General features: G+C 43.9%; 1 protein-coding gene across 10 annotated transcripts in view; it reads right to left on the bottom strand.

The window, feature by feature from the left end:
- The window catches only part of DOCK9 (dedicator of cytokinesis 9), a 180204-nt gene that overhangs the window by 52623 nt on the left and 111039 nt on the right, over nt 1–16542 (bottom strand). For all 10 annotated transcript variants that reach the window (XM_077753879.1, XM_077753883.1, XM_077753877.1 and 7 more), the window contains exons 33-37: nt 15168–15288; nt 9767–9900; nt 7608–7722; nt 4134–4200; nt 2508–2555 (exon numbers count right to left, since the gene is read on the bottom strand). In XM_077753879.1, the coding sequence (XP_077610005.1) occupies nt 2508–2555; nt 4134–4200; nt 7608–7722; nt 9767–9900; nt 15168–15288 (485 nt within the window). The remainder of the gene's footprint in view (nt 1–2507; nt 2556–4133; nt 4201–7607; nt 7723–9766; nt 9901–15167; nt 15289–16542) is intronic.

The raw sequence follows: 16542 nt of genomic DNA on the forward strand, positions 1-16542 counted from the left end.
GTTAGCAATCAAATAGCTAAACTTCCTACTGTGTACCATCACCAGAGCAGATGAAGAATGAGACCCGTGCTGGAACGACACATGTTGCCCATCCCGTAGCCAACCGTCTCCCTCCCTGTGTTACTGCGTAGAACAGGGCATGCACGGAGTACCCTCGGGCAACATGCTGCTGGGTGATTTCAGAGTGACATGATGAGAAGGCGCGATATTGATCAGACCGGACTGCCCCGAGAGCAGACACCGACAGCATTTACACTACTGCTCGGGACCTTTTTCACGAGTAGCAGAGACCATGGCAAAATTTTCGATAGGGCAGGGCAGGGCACGTGATTTCCACAGTGCGCGTAACAAGTAACACTACCTTCCGCTCCTGCCTCCCTACGGCCCGTCTGGTTTTAGGACAGTTCAAGGAAGTATACTTTTATATGCAAATATATACAGGGTGCTTATAAAGTCAGAAGGCTTTTGTTTTTTTTAAATTAAATTTATGGTCATTAAGAGTTAACAGTTACACAAAACCAAATTCTAAAATATTCCGTTGGACAGAAATCTTCAGCTTCCCACATTCGCCATGCTCAGATCCATGGCATTTCATCCCATTTTGCACAACACTCTCTAAATGCCACCTTGTGATGGGGGTGATGGTTATTCCAAGGAGGCTGTGAAGTTTGCTGGGCACAGTGCCAGCAATGTACGTGTTTGCCCATCTTCACAGGACAAAGTCAAAGCGAATGAAGTCGAGGTGGGAGGTGTGACTGTATAAGATCACCTTGTATGTACTTGCTTTTGGTACTCAAAAGTGCAAACGTAAAAATTAATGTTACGATAAAAGATAACAGTTAACATTAGAGAACTTGTAAGTGCCGCTACGTTTCAGTTAAAAATAAAAAAATATCAATAGGACGAAAGCATAAAATATGCTAAGTTTGCTTTAAAAAAAAACAAACAAACCAACCCACAACCTTTCATTGAACATAAAACAGAATTTTGGAAATTTCTCAACTATCCCAAGAAAAGAACAATGTTAACATAAAAAGTAAAATTTTCATCTTCAAATAGTCTTAAAAAATCTCATTCCTGTTTCATTGCTATAAAACAGAATCGTAGAGAAGAGAAAAAGCCCTCCATTACTACTAAATTTTAAAGTTTTTCTTAAAATGTAAAATGTGTTTACTTATAAATAAACTGCTAAAAACAGTAACAATACAAAAGTAGGAAACTTAGACGGAGAGCCCACAGACACATTATCACAGAACCCCCAACACACAGGAAAACAGATGCACTGAGTGGCTGCAGCGCAGCAGTGAGAACTTGGCAATGACAGGCTGTGCCCTGAGGCTTGGCTGTCCCTGAGCAGAGTCCCCAGCTCTCCTTCAGCTCGGGAGGGATCAAGAGCCTGGTGTGGGGCAGGGCAATGAGGGTTTATGACACTCAGCAGAGAGTCGTGGTCGGACAAAAGCAGGGCATGGTCAGCTTATCTGGAGAAAAGGCCCAGTTTTAGATAGTTTTTGTGGAAGTCCAAACAAATCTGAGATGGACTGAAAACATTCTTTCACTAAGAAAAAAAGGCGGGGCGGGGGCACCTGGGTGGCTTAGTCGGTTAAGCGTCCGACTTTTGCTTAGGTCATGATCTCGCAGTTCATGGGTTCGGGCCCCGCATCGGGCTCTGTGCTGACTGCCAGCTCAGAGCCTGGAGCCTGTTTCAGTCTGTGACTCCCTCTCTCTCTCTGACCCTCCCCTGCTCACGCTGTCTCTCTCTCTCTCTCCTAGAAATAAATAAAACATTAAAAAAATATATTTAAAAAAAAAAAGAAGAAAGGCGGGGCACCTGGGTGGCTCAGTCAGTTAAGTGTCTGACTTTGGTTCAGGTCATCATCTTGTGGTTCATGGGTTCAAGCCCAGCGTCGAGACCCACGTCGGGCTCTGGGCTGACAGCTTGGAGCCTGAAGTCTGCTCTGGATTCTGTGTATCCCTCTCTCTCTCTCTGCCCCTCCCCCACCCACACTGTCTGTTTCTCTCAAAAATAAATAAGAAACATTTAATAAAATGAAAAAAAAGGGAAGTAGTTATGTGAGAAATCAACATCTTTGTAGCTGGGAGAAGGAATGGTAAAAAATGACCTTTGAAAGTCAAACAGGGAAAGGCAAACCACTAAGGGAGGAGAAAAGAGCAAGAAGACACACCGGAGGGGCTGGGAGATGAGAAAGGGGAGGTGGAAGGAAGAGAACACGGTGGGGGGGGGAGATTTGGAAGGAAGTGTATGAAGTATGAGAGCAGAAGCAGGCCATGAAGGGAAATCCTTCCAAGAGATGTGCATGAGGCAAAATGAGACAGAAGGAGTGTGGGAATGTAGGCGAAAGATGCCACCAGATCTCGTGGCAGCAATCCAAAGACATCACGGCTGTTTATGAGAATTCCAACTGCCAATCATCACACGATGATTCCCACACATTGAGACCCAAGTGATACCGAGAATGATACACGGTGCAGACTAAACCCCACAGTACCTGGCTATGTATCGCTTCCCCATGTACTGGAACTGGCGCAAGCAGACTCTGCAGACAGGACGAAGGATTATTAGGAAAACGTGAAAAAAACTGTGGTCAATGTGTTGTTTTATCTAAACCCACCAACAATAACATATTTAGTAAACTCGTAGACCTACCACTAGCCTCCTGCTTCTGGTGTTCAAAAATTCTCAGGCAGGTCTCTCTCATCTAGGGAAGATTGCTAACCTACCCTGTGCTGCTGTCGGTACCGCACTGCATGGTCAGAGCCACAGGGGGAGGCCTGGGACCAAGAGGGCTGTCCACCGGCTCAGGCGGTTTGCCACAGAAATCACAATGGAGGGGCGTCGGGGGAGGGGGGGGCCTCCGTCGGTTGAGCGTCCGACTTCGGCTCAGGTCATGATCTCATGGATTCGTGAGTTTGAGCCCCATATCAGGCTGTGTGCTGACAGCTCAGAGCCTGGAGCCTGCCCGGGATTCTGTGTCTCCCTCTGTCTCTGACCCTTCCCTGCTCATACTCGCTCTCTCTCTTTCTTTTGAAAATAAATAAACATTAATTTAAAAAAAGAAATCAGGACGGAAAGCCTAGGCACTGCTGCACTCTTCCAAATTGCTTATTTGTCCTCATTCAAATCTGGGTAAGGAGCTCCCTCTCTTGGCTTTTGGAAATGGACTGGTCTCTTATAGACATCAAGTATCCAGTTTTTTGGTTTGTTATAGTATATCCACAATACTGATATTTTAAAAAATCATGTATTTAACAAGAAGCAGCCACAATAATGTCCAGTAAGTTCTTCTGGTGCTGAACCCCAACTGTCTCTCCCACCTTTAATTCAGCAGAGAGAACAATTATGAGACTGTGATCCAAGAAACACAATAAAAAATGCACAAAGCTCTGAATACCGTTGTTTTCCACCTGAGTTTATGCAAATACATTGGCAGCAAAATCATTACCCCAACGAAAAGATATAAAGCTACTTATAATTTACCCATTATTGTGAACAATCATAGTACTGCAGAAACAATAATGTGTTTAATTGTGGGGTGCTGAGGCCCTGCTGGGGTGTTATAGAATATGCCCTATAAGTAAATTTTCTAAAAATCTAATAAATTCTGCATTTGGAAAATCATCTGGCCCTACCGGTTTTGGATAAGGGATTGTGAATTTGTGGTTTTTAAAGTAGAGTTTAAAGGAAATCAGAAATTTAGCTTAGAGACATAAAACGAGATAATATAGATAAAATGTAAGATTTCACTTACATTTCAAAATTATAGCTATTTTTCTGTCTGTTTTTACAACTGCTTGAGCTAAATTAGATTCAACTTAGAAATGCAGCATCCTCCCAATCTGGCTGATAAACTGTGTTATTTTATTAAAATGGCTTATACACACCGCTAGCTCTCATCTGTAACAACCACATGTCTCTTAAGTTAGGTTTGGTCACTGCCCCCTGAGTCATGTGCTCCCGAGAGCAAGTGCTGGGGTCGGGTCCGGGAGAAAGAGCTCAAAACTCAGTGTGAGTATCCAGCATTCCTGGTTCAACTACATTGTATTTCTCACACCTCTTAATCAGCCGGGAACAACAAAGATTAAAAAAAATCAATGAGCAAAACAAAACTACTCACTCAGATATTGTAAAAAAATCCATAAGTTCAGATGTTGAAGCCTTGTTCCAATATGTAAACAAAGCATCTGGAAAATAAACATTAATTTGGTCAGAATCACGATGTGTATTATGTACATTAGGGGACGGGGAAGAGATTTGGGAGCGTAAACCTCCACACCCGCCTGCCTGCTTTTACAGCTGATCAAAGAACAAACCACAGTGACCAATCTATACCGGTAACACATACAACATGCACATTCAATTTAAAGAAGCTACACCTGGGGGCGCCTGGGTGCCTCAGCTGGTTAAGCGCAGACTCTTGCCTTTGGCTCAGGTCATGATCTCACAGTTTCGTGAGTTCGAACCCTACACCGGGCTCTGTGCTGACAGTGCGGAGCCTGCTTGGGATTCTCTCTCACCCTTTCTCTCTGCCATGCCCCCACATGCACTTTCAGTCTGTCTCAAAATAAATAAATAAAAACTTAAAAAAAAAATAAAAGAAGCTACATGTGAACACCTGACTTTAATCTCACCCTGCAGAACCCAGCACCATAGAGTACATATTTACGCCTATGCATATATTTTTCAGGCAGACCGCCAGGGGCAGCACCTCACTTGGATGTGCCTGGAGTCTTGGAAGCTGGACTCCCCTATGTTCTCCTACAAAAGGACCCTGAGAGCTTGTCGGGAGGTTCCAGCAGGGGAAAGCATCTATCATATGCCCATGATGGAAGAACAGTCCTCCTCTGTCAGGGAGGGTCGTCTTCTCTGACCGAGCGCACAGCTTGGGGAGAGACATGGAGCGGGGAGGGAGGAAGGGGACACCTGCCTAGCCAGCCAGATTGGCCGAATCAATCCGGGTGATCAATGGGGCAACAGATGTCACAGCCAGATCACCCTCACATCCTTTTTTTTTTTAATTTGAGAGAGAGAGAGCACGAGTGAGGGAGGTGGCGGAGAGAGAGAGAGAGAGAGAGGAAAAAAAATCTTAAGCAGGCTCCACACTGAGCCTGACGCAGGACTTGATCCCATAACACTAGGATCATGACCTGAGATGAAATCAAGAGTCAGATGCTCGGGGCACCTGGGTGGCTTAGTCAGTTAAGCGTCCGACTTTCGCNAAGAGTCAGATGCTCAACCGACTGAGCCACCCAGGTGCCCCAAGTTTAAAAGCCACATTGAGAGGTGTCTGGGCTGGTTCAGCTGAAGGAGTGTGTGACTCTTGATCTCAGGGACTTGAGTTCAAGTGCCATGGTAGGAATAGAGATTACGTAAATAAATAAAATTAACTAAAAAAAAAAAAGCCGTGTCGTCTACTAGACAAGTAAGATGGGTAGTTTGATGATCTTTCAGGGATTCTGAGTTTAGATTCCACAGGCACAGAGTCTGGTTACTTGAGGCTGGCCGTCCTCACGTAGTGAGAACCCAAAGAGCCAAGTGAACACAGGAAGGTTGTGGTGGGGGCAGTCAACCTGCAGACAGGTGTAGTCACCCCAGCACATACCACAGAGAACCGGCTGGCCAGACAAGAGGCACAAGCCACCTTTCCTTGCTCTTGGCCATTGGCTGAGGCTGAGGCTGAGGCTGAGGTTGAGGCTACCGGCCAAGGAGACTGGGGAAGACAGGTGAAGGGCCCAACACACAGAAGGTGATCCTTGAATGCGGGACAGGAAAAGAGTAGCTACAGAGTTACATGGCTGACTTTGGTTGTCTGTCTCGTAAACCACTCCAAAGGTCTCCCCCACCCCAGACCATATTCAAGAATCAAGTCCAGGTAGATGTTAAGATTTCAACATGAAAGTTTAAATAATACCACTTTTAAAGAAAACGTTGAAGAATATCTTCATGACTCTGGGGATAGGTGAGGATTTTTTAAACAGGACACACACAAACATTCAAATTATAACAGGAAGGAAACTGATACGTTGAAGGTAAACTGTTTTGCAGAGGTTGTTACATTTTTCAAGTGTGCACATGGCTTTCCAAAGTGCTGACTTTGAAGGAAAGCTTTCACTTGGATGTGAAATTTTGGATGCACTGGACTTAAAAAAGTAGTTCTGTTTTAGTTATATACTGTATTTATTACTTGAAACTTAAGAGGTTTTAAAGAAAATTTTCAGCAAAGGAAAAAACAGAATTACAAGGCTGGCTAAGACTCACTCATCACCATGATGTAAAGTTCAAAACTTTTGACATTAAGGGAAGAATTTCAATTTTACAGCTCAACTGTCAGAATAAGTGTCCAGTGCTTTGCAATTCGGTCACCATTCAAGGAAAATCTTGTCTGTTATTTATTTAAAGCTATTTTAAAGTAAAAGTGACAGAAAAATACAATAGCCCAGTCCTGAAGCATTTTAAGGACAGGTGTGCTGTTCTTAACATCTGAGTACTAAGGTCAGGCTGTTAATACTATGGAAATGGAAGCTTGATATAAAAGTAATACTGTTTTTTAGTTAGAAATGCCTTCCCCCAGATGTTTAATGCCCACACCTAATGCTGCTGCACACAGCCAGCATGAGAGGGCTTCAACATTTTGTTTTCGAAAGACTTCACTCACTCAAAATGCTGCACAGCACACTTTCTGATATGTTGCAGGGAAAGCAGGACAAGATTTCTGATCAAGTTAAGAAACATGAACTTGTACCATGGCATGATTTTGTATGATTGCTTGTATTACAGAACCAGAGTTGAAACGTCTACCACGGATATTTACAAGCTTTATTCTATTAAAAAATATGGCTGTCAAACCCTTCATCAGAAACTTAATCTACTGGGGCGTCTGGGTGGCTCAGTAGGTTAAGCATCCAACTCTTGATTCCAGCTCAGGTCATGATCTCACAGTTCGTGAGTTTAAGCTCTGTGTCAGGCTCTAAGGCTGCTTGGGATTCTCTCTCTCTCTGGCTCCCTGACCCTCCTCCACCCTTACATATGTGTGCTCTCTCTAAAAGTAAATAAACAAACTTAAAAAAAAAAAAAACCCTTAATCTCCTATGCTACTACTATTTCCATCAGGAAATGAAAGACTCACATCTCACTTCCAGTTAGAGCCAGGAATGTCACCTACACTCTAAATGGAAGAGATGCTTAGACCTCCCCCAACACTGCATATTCCAATTCAAGAGCTTGACTAGAAAGTTATGCAAGTTGACAGTAAGTTTGTTTGGACAAATGAACTTAAAAAAAAAAAAATCAAAAGCTACCTTACCGATCTGCTTCTCTCTCATTTAATTAAGATGGTAGGTTTGAGTTTAATAAAAAAAATGTTTAAATGGCCCATGCACACTTTAGAACTCATTTTCTAGAATAATTAGTAAAAATCTTTTTCCAAATTAAGACTTTTATTTCTACTACATTTAGTAAATTAACACGTATTTCAAACATGGAAGAAAAGCCTTTTAAATCTTTACATCCTTTCAAGCAATGATTAAGTTTTTAAAAATAACCTAACTACTGAAACAAAGAAAGTAAAACTGACATCCTCATTTTTACCTACCATCAGACATGCTTTTTAAGATGTAGAGGAAACACATCAGCAGGCTCTTAATCTCAGACTGGTCAAGTTTGTCAGAGCGAACCACAGAATTTCCCAAAGTGCCACTTTGTTGGTGCTAAAAAAGAAAAAAGGAAATACAGGTGATTTTTTTTTTATCCTTCATTATAGGCATTATAGGTAAAATAAAACAAAATTAGGCTCATTTTTCTTCCTTGAAAGAGGAAGATTCTTAGAACGGAGTCAAATCACACAAATCGGAAGGTAGAACTACTTTGTCCACAAACGACAGGTGCGCCCTCACCAAGTTCACACACAGGTGCCGATGCGCAGGAGCTCTGACTCGTCTCCTTCACATACTTTCCTAAGAGACGAGCCAGAGGCCCAGGCTTTTCAAACGGGGTAATCATGGTTGTAGCTACCAGCTTAGTTCTGAAATGCCAAGTCCAGCCTCATGCAGAGAGCACGTGTGCTAGGATCACACATAGAATTGACACTTCCTTCGGAAGACACTGCAGGATACGGCTGAGAGCAAATATAGGAGAATGCCAGCGGCTGAAGGAGCAAATACGACCCATCCTGCTCCAGCGCACCAGCCACGAAGGCCTGGTGCCGAGTCACTGTCACTCAGCTGACATCGTGGGGCACCCTTGGGGGAAAACGATTGGCAGGTGCCCAATTAGGGCCAGAAAGGGCCAGCTCAGCATAGTGTGGCCCAAGACCCTAAGGTGATGAGATCATTCCCTCGCCAGCTTAGCTCAACACCGCAAACTTCAGAAAGCGCAGGACACAGGGGGAGAGCACTTTTGCCACTAGACAGCAGGTTCACATGCTCCAGGGGTTCACATAAAAAAAAAAAAAAGAACAAGCACCTCAGAGATTTTAAAATCTTCAAAGTTACATTTCCAATCGAAATCAGGATTTTTCTTTTTTTTGCCCAAATACCAAAACAGAAAGATCAATTTTAAAAAATCTTTCATCCAAGGTATTGGGGGGCAATTGGAAAAAACCTAGCGATAAACAGGTTTCATTAATAACATACATGAGTGTCTTTTTATCATAGGAAGAAACACAGGTGCAGTTAGTGGCAAAAGTGTCGTGCAGAGGCATCGTTTCGCCACCCACTTTGCCAGGGCCACTGGGAACACCCAGGACTTCTTGCGGTGGGAGGGAAGGAGCGGCATGCAAAGTTTCCTCTGGCAAAGGTGGAATGGTTAGAAGGGAAAAGTCCACAGTGACCCGGTTTTTCCTGGCTGACTGGCAGCTTTCTTCCTCCTCTCCAACACTGCGTATGACGCAAGCAGAATGCCGTCTGAGCAGCTTCTCACTCTACACGTGAAGGCAAGTCATGGTCAAGGGAGAAGGTCAACAGGTCACGACACACACCCACACCGAAATGCTGCCCCTACAGAACAGCACTGGAGAAGAATCGCGTCAATGCCAGCCGTGGAAATATGGGTATGATTACAACCCTGACGCGGAAGAAGGCCATTTTCCACGTGTCTGGGGGTTAGAAATCCATCCCTATGAGGTCCACCTGTTTATTAGTGTGCTTGCCTAAAACCTGAAATAACGTAGGAGAACGGTGGCTAAGGCCAAACCAATCTACCATTGTTCCAGGTTTAAATCTAAGCTTTATCCATTCCCACAAAGTTCCAAATAGGCTGGCCCTTGATTATTTCAAGAAAAAAAAGTTAAATATGAGGAGGACGCATTCTGTTAGGGGTATCAGCGTGAGAAGGTTTTCAGTAAAGTCTTATCCCGGAATCACCTATATCATGAGCTAATTTTTCTGAAGTGGGCTTTGGACCCAATACTCATTTGCATGGAAAACTGTGTATAAATGGTATTCTCTGATGTACAGAGGATTTTAAAAGAGTGACATTTTGATCTCCCTCCCTGTCCAACCTGCCAAAACTATTTGCTCAAGGTCTCCAATATAAACACCGCCCTCATCTGAACTCCTGGAAACAGGAATCAGGGGGTTTCAGGAAATTGGCTCCATCCTTAGATCACTCTGATCATCTATTCCAGGTTAATGGGCTTATTTAAAAAAAAAAAAAAGAGTCACACTTAATGAACACTAGAACATGAAGCACGGTTTACTTTGTGATAAATCCATGAGTTTTAAGAAACATTTAAGTTATATGACAAGAAATCACCTTATCCAGGGAGTTGCTTTTCTCACTATTCCTTTCTGGAAGGCTGTTCCCCGAATCTGTGCTTATAAGGGATCCTCTCGAATCAGCATTTCTCACACTGTTGATGTTTGGAGTTGACGTCGTATATGGAGAAGCTAAATGAAATTGAAGCCAAGACCAAAGATTTGGTGAGACAGGACAAAATAAAGGTAAGTACTGAACTTTAAGGGAAATTGCTTTTATGACACTTGTTTTTTTCTGTTAGGAAGCTGGCTCAGGCATTGCATTTAACTACCTCATCTTCAAAGAGCCAGGCCATCATCTGAAACTCTCAGACAGAACCATCAGTTCACTTATAGGAAGCCACCTTTGATTTCTCCGACTAAAGGAGCATACGCTGTTTCAGGATGTGATAAAGACTCAAAAAAAAAAATATTGAAACAAATCCCCCTGCAACTGTCAAATCAAAAAACTAAACCATCTCAATAAAACCACAGTATTCAAACTTTATGCTAAGGTGATCTAAAAACCTCAGAAGGGTATCTTGGGATATTTTACATTTTCAAGAAAAACACAGGGATACGTGAGATCTGCCAAAACTGTAGTTTCAAAGTTTGATCATGCTATGTTCCTGTCGATGACAGCGTATCTTTGTGAAGCTAGGTATTTGGTGACTGCTGTGACAAAAAGCAAGTACTGGGTGAAAAATCACTGTGGACCACGAAGGTGAAGATGGTGGTGAAGCAATCTGACTCCACACTGGAGAAGTGGTACAGTGCCTACACATACCATCAGTATGGTGGTGTTTATTAAAAATAAAATAATTTTTCTTTAAATGTATGTATATTTTTTTCAATCGCCTTCCAAGTTGTTCAGATACGAGAACTTACTAGGTTATTTCAGGGCGCCTGGGTGGCTCAGTCAGTTAAGTGTCGACTCTTGGTTTTAGCTCAGGTCAGCATCTAATGGTCTGTGAGATCGGGTCCCACATGAGGCTCTGCACCAACAGTGAGGAGCCTGTTTGGGACTGACTCTCTTTCTCTGCCCCTCCCCAGCTTATGCTCTCAAAATAAATAAACAAACACTAAAAAACCTCCACCTTATTGGGTTATTTGGCTCTAAGCACCTCTTTAACAGAACTGTTGGGTGTTTATTCTGGCCTGGGGACGCCATGAGAAACTTACTGTGACGGTAAGCATGCTACAAACTGAGAATGTTTGGGAATCTGCAACAAACAGTTACGAGCAGAAATGAAATTTAACTTAGAAGTAAAATTTGTGACGTCTGTGAAAAAACAGCACTTGAAGGCGGAAATCAGCCCCTATACCTCATTACTCTGGAATTTTTAAAAGTAATGGATGGATGTCCTGCTTAGATAAGATTTAAGTACCTCACTCGCATAATTTAAAATGACTGTCAAACTTACACACTCCGTGCTGAACCAAAAGGCGTCCCCCACCGCCACTCCAAACAGCCTGCTGGTTGTGCACATGGCATGAGGAGCCCTTGGTACCACGCGCCAGCAAGCTGTAAGCCTGGCCTCCGGCACCCAGGCTGAAGATGCCTTCCCCACTAGACCCACATTTTCAAATTCCCAAATGCAAGTTAGCTGCCATGGCCTGAGCCACTTGGAAATTAATCCTGCCCTCTACCTGGCAATCAGGTAGATTCACGGCCATCCCTGAAACTGACCCCGCATATTAACATTAAGAAAAGAGGGGCCAGAAGAATTTGAAAATGTAAGTGATGGCTAGAACATGTGAACCATTGGCCCCTGGCTGCCCCATCCCAGAACAGAAGCTGTGTGACTGACTGTCATGATGAAAAGGCAAAAATCTATGAAAAATCTAGAGCCTTTTTTTTATACTTAGAGATAAAACACACATTATGACCGAATTATAATTATAGTCCTCCTAATATAACCGGGGTTCATATTTAATGTATAACAGAATGATCATGAGAAAGAGGTCCTCAGTAAAGTAAAATTAGACTCTGAATTCCCAGTTTTAGGATCAGTTCCAGAAATGGAGTCCTAATCTAAGGCAAACAGATGGAAATGCAATAAATCAAAATCAGCATGCTTAGGAGAACTATGTTCCTTTTGTGTGTGTGTGTGTGGGGGGGTATTTAATATCTCAGCCCAGTGCAGAACCTTAAAAAATCTTAAACATTTAAGTAAAATGGAAAGAAGTTTAATTCACCTCTGTCTTCTTTGTACAGACAGCCCAATGCAAAACAGAGTAGATGGAAAAAGAAACCCTTAGTCTAAGATGTGTGTGTGCCTTTTATTTTATTTTTAAATTTTCATTTATGTTTTTTAGAGAGAGTGTGCAAGCGGGGGAGGGGCAAAGGGAGAGACAGAATCTCGAGCAACCTCCACGCCCCATGCAGAACCTGCCGAGGTTCTCACAACCATGACATCATGGTCTGAACCAAAATCAAGTCAGATGCTCCGCCGACTGAGCCACCCAGGCACCCCACGAATGTGTACCTTTTATTTTTATTTTTTTTTTAAATGTTTTTTATTTATTTGTAGGAGAGAGAGAGAGAGAGACAGCGTGAGCAGGGGAGGGTCAGAGAGAGAGGGAGTCACAGACTGAAACAGGCTCCAGGCTCTGAGCTGGCAGTCAGCACAGAGCCCGACGCGGGGCTCGAACCCACGAACCGTGAGATCATGACCTAAGTGAAAGTCGGACGCTTAACCGACTAAGCCACCCAGGCGCCCCAAATGTGTACCTTTTAAAGCAAATGTAATCTCAGAGCAGTTTTCCTGCAGGCAATGAATCTGTTCTAGAAATCCTCATGCACCATATTCCAAAGGCATTTAAAAACAACTGCCGAAGGTGCATTCTCAAGGAGCTCTACTAAATAGAGATGTAAGGAGACAGTCTGCTCTTGAAGGGTAAGTACTAGGACTCAAGGTAACTGGAAACTCCTTGAAGAATTCAAGAAGAGTTGCTCAAGCCACCAGAGAACAAGCGGCAAACTCAGTTCAAAGGTGGGGGCTTCTCTGGAAGGCGTTCCTGTAAGGGAACAAGGATTTAAGTGTTTAAAGATGGGGGTAGTAGACATGAAGCCTGAGTATAAAGAAGTCCGTCATGGTGAACTCCTATGAAAAGCGGATGCAGATCTTGAAATTTAAGAAAGTGAAAAGGGATTAAATTAGTCTCACATACTTTTCATAACTTCATCATGAACACAGAGCAACTGAAGGTCATTAATGCCACTCGAGTCTTGCTAATGATACCCAATAGCTCATCTTTACGTTCTCAGGGAATCCCACACCCTAACAAGGTGAATGCTGGAGAATAAATGCAGAGTCAAAGCATTACTTCATTCGAGTCTGGTTACTTCCATAAAGTCTTGAATCCTAGAGTGTTAAGGAGGTAAGATTTCAACACACTCCTGGGCCCTGATAGTCCTGAAACTGGCTACTGAGAGTGTATCCCAGAACTGAAGAATTGTGTCTGTTATAATGCAGGCAGATGATAACACTGAGTGTCACCACGCTGAGCTCTGTGCACACCGTATGGGCTCCCCGTCCCTCGCCCCAACTCTGTGTTGATGTGGACACTGGCAGTGAAGAGGAGAGACACGCTCTCCAGGGCAATTAGTGAATGACAGAGCCTGGATCCAAAACCACCACTGTCTGACTTTAAAGCGAGTTCTGTGAACTCCTGTAGACAAAATCCTCCCAGGAAAGTCCCTTTCCCACTCCTGAAGCAGTGGCTGGGGGTGCGGGCAGAGCAGGGCCAAGAAGACAGAGTGAAGGCCCCAGGAGAAAGGCAAGTACAAACACCACAAGCCAGTCTCTGCTCGGAGCATTGCGCGTGAATTAACTCATTTAATCTTTAGGACGCCTAATGACACAACTGCAACTATAAAAAACAGAGGGCGCCTGCGTGGCTCAGTTGGTTAAATGCCCAACATCAGCTCAGGTCATGATCCTGCAGTTTGTGAGTTCAAGCCCCATGTCTGGCTCTGTGCTGACAGCTCAGAGCCTGGAGCCTGCTTTAGATTCTGTGTCTCCCTCTCTCTCTCTGCCCCTCCCTGCTTGCTCTCTGTCTCTCTCTCTCTCTCAAAAATAAAATAAATAAACATTGAAAAAAATAGAATATATATACATAAGTGTAAATAAGATTAAGGGTTGGGTACTATAGGATAAATCTGGGCATTGGTGTGAGGTTTCTGGTTTTATGTTCTGCTCGGTTTCATCACCTACATGAAATAGCATCTTGACATCAAGAACAACACAAGGGGCGCCTGGGCAGCTCAGTCAGTTGAATGTCTGATTCTTGACTTCAGTTCAGGTCATGATCTTGCGGTTCATGGGATTGAGCCCCATGTCAGGCCCTGTGCTAACAGCACTGGGCCTGCTTTGGATTCTCTCTCTCCCTCTCTCTCTGCCCCTCCCCTTCTCTCTCAGAAATAAATAAACTTAAAAAAAATTTTTTTTAATGAGTTAATTCCACTCCTGGGTGTCTAAGCACTGGCCATGGCAGGGGGCTTCATTTCTTCAAAGTGTAGTGAAAGTGACAATTTTATGAAGACACATCTATTTTTTTGTACCATTATCTTTAAGAAGGATCTGACACAGATGCTCAATTACTCAGAATATTAATAAGTACATTTCTTAGGTGTTTTCGTACAGAGAACCACTCCATTTGAATCTTGATTTATGCCGGCTGTTTTCTTCCCCATGGGGGTGGCTCTTACAATATGTCAGAGAGAAAAAAATATTGTAGGAAAGAAGATTTCAGAAAACTGATTTTAGAATTGCATTCTTACCATAGACCACTACCTCCTTGGTACTTATTCTATCACGTTTCATTGAAATCATTATCACCACAAATAAATGCTACCCACAGCCCCCCTTCCCACTTCTGCAAAGATACTCCTTTCATAGAAACATAATCCAATTTGAAAGTTTTAAGGTTTTTTTTTTTTTTTTGAGACAGAGGCAGTGAGAGTTGGGGGGGGGCAGAGAGAGAAAGAGAGAAACAGGGAGGGAGAGAGACAGGGGGAGAGAGAGAGAGACAGAGAGGAAAGAATCCCAAGCAGGCTCCATGCTGCTAGAACGAGCCCCATTCAGGGCTCAAACCCACAAAACCAGGAGCCAAAACCCATGACCTGAGCCAAAAACCAAGAGTCAGAGCCGTAACCAACTGAGCCACCCAGGTGCCCCTTAAACTTTTAAATGATGACTTAATCATTAACAAAAAGCAAACAGCACAGATATGTGATTCAGTGTCCTGAAATTTCACTGCAGGAGANTTAAATATCAAAACCAGGAGAAGAATATTCAAGGGAGAAACGCAGAGTTTAAGGTCCTAACGTGAAAGCCGGAGCGGCTCCCACACTCCTGGATGAAGGCGCTCTCCGAACGAGGCCAGGGAGAAGCAAACAGAGCACGTGGTGTTACCGATGCCGGAGATGGCGCCGAACAGGTCCTTGTGCAGGCTGTTGTCCAGCGTGATCCCAGGCTTCTGCGGTGTCACCAGCGGGTTGGCGGCCGGCAGCGGAAGCGATTCGTCCTTCACAGTCTGCCCGAGGGGAGAGGGGGAAGAAAGAATCGAAGGCGACATTAGAAGAGCCATCAGCTGCTCTTGGAAGCGTGAGGGCGCCTGTCGCAGGAGATGCGCAGACAAGTGGGCTGCGCTGCGTGGGAGAGGCGGGTGCACCGCGGCCGAGGGAGGAGGCTGGCGGAGGCGTGGGGACAGGCACAAGCCCGGGGGCCTTGGTCCCTAAAGTCACTGTTCGTTTCCCCAGAAGGTCTAGCACGTTCCCTCTCTAGACCTCCGATGCCCAACATTTCTTTAGATTGTTCGGGAATGTTATTTCCTCAGGGAAAAAAGCCTCACATGTCCTTTCTAACTGGGACGTGGGAAATCCTCCCAAATGAGCAACACTGAAAAGTGACTTAGCAGCACCGAAAGGCTCTGCGAGCTTGCGGCTTTGTGTGAACTCCCAGTCAGTGGAGAAATTATGTTAATTTTGAAGTTATGTGATAAAAAGGAATTTTACTGATTTTCTCAGAAGCAGTACAGAGAGGTAGCATTATACCCCGAGGGACTTATCCAGATCAGAAGAGCGGACAGGTCAGAGAATACACGTGTGAATGCAGTGTTGTACAGGGTGAGATTAGCGCAGGGCATTTATTTAAGGAACTACAGAACACACCGTATACACACGGGGTATCTCAGCACACCTTGATTTAGGAGATGTACTCAGAGGAGGAAAGATGGTATAAAAAATGAGATCGCGCAGCATTGGGGGAAAAGGGACAGAAACACACACGACGGGTCCCCAGGTATCTGCCATAATCACTAAGTGCCAAGACTAACACCTGAGCCACTTCATGGGTCCAGAATAAACGCGAAAAGAAAATCGCTAACTGGTAGCCTGTGTGCAAACGAATGGTGGATAGTCTCCAACCCAAATGTTTTGAGATCATTTCTGGGATCATCCTTCAATCAACTTAATTTCCAACGCACCTTCCAATGACTACAAGAAGATTATATAAATGAAGGTGTCTGTTCTTGGAGGTGGGGCCCGTATCACTCACGCTGGGCTCCCTGACACATCTAGTCTAACTTTCTAATTTTATAGATGCTGAGAAACTTTAGCCCCAAGATGTGGCTTTTCCAAGACTGGTTAGCATGTTACTATCAGAATTAGGGCTACAAGCACTGAGCTCTCATAGTACACAAGTTAGAACTCCACTGTTTTCTTTTAAACTCCTCTCCCCATAAATTTTTATTGACTACACAGTGAAGGTCCTTACACCTTACAAGATA

The sequence above is a fragment of the Crocuta crocuta genome, unplaced genomic scaffold, assembly GCF_008692635.1.
Source record: "Crocuta crocuta isolate KB4526 unplaced genomic scaffold, BGI_CrCroc_1.0 scaffold31, whole genome shotgun sequence".
In the NCBI taxonomy this organism is placed as follows: Eukaryota; Metazoa; Chordata; class Mammalia; order Carnivora; family Hyaenidae; genus Crocuta; species Crocuta crocuta.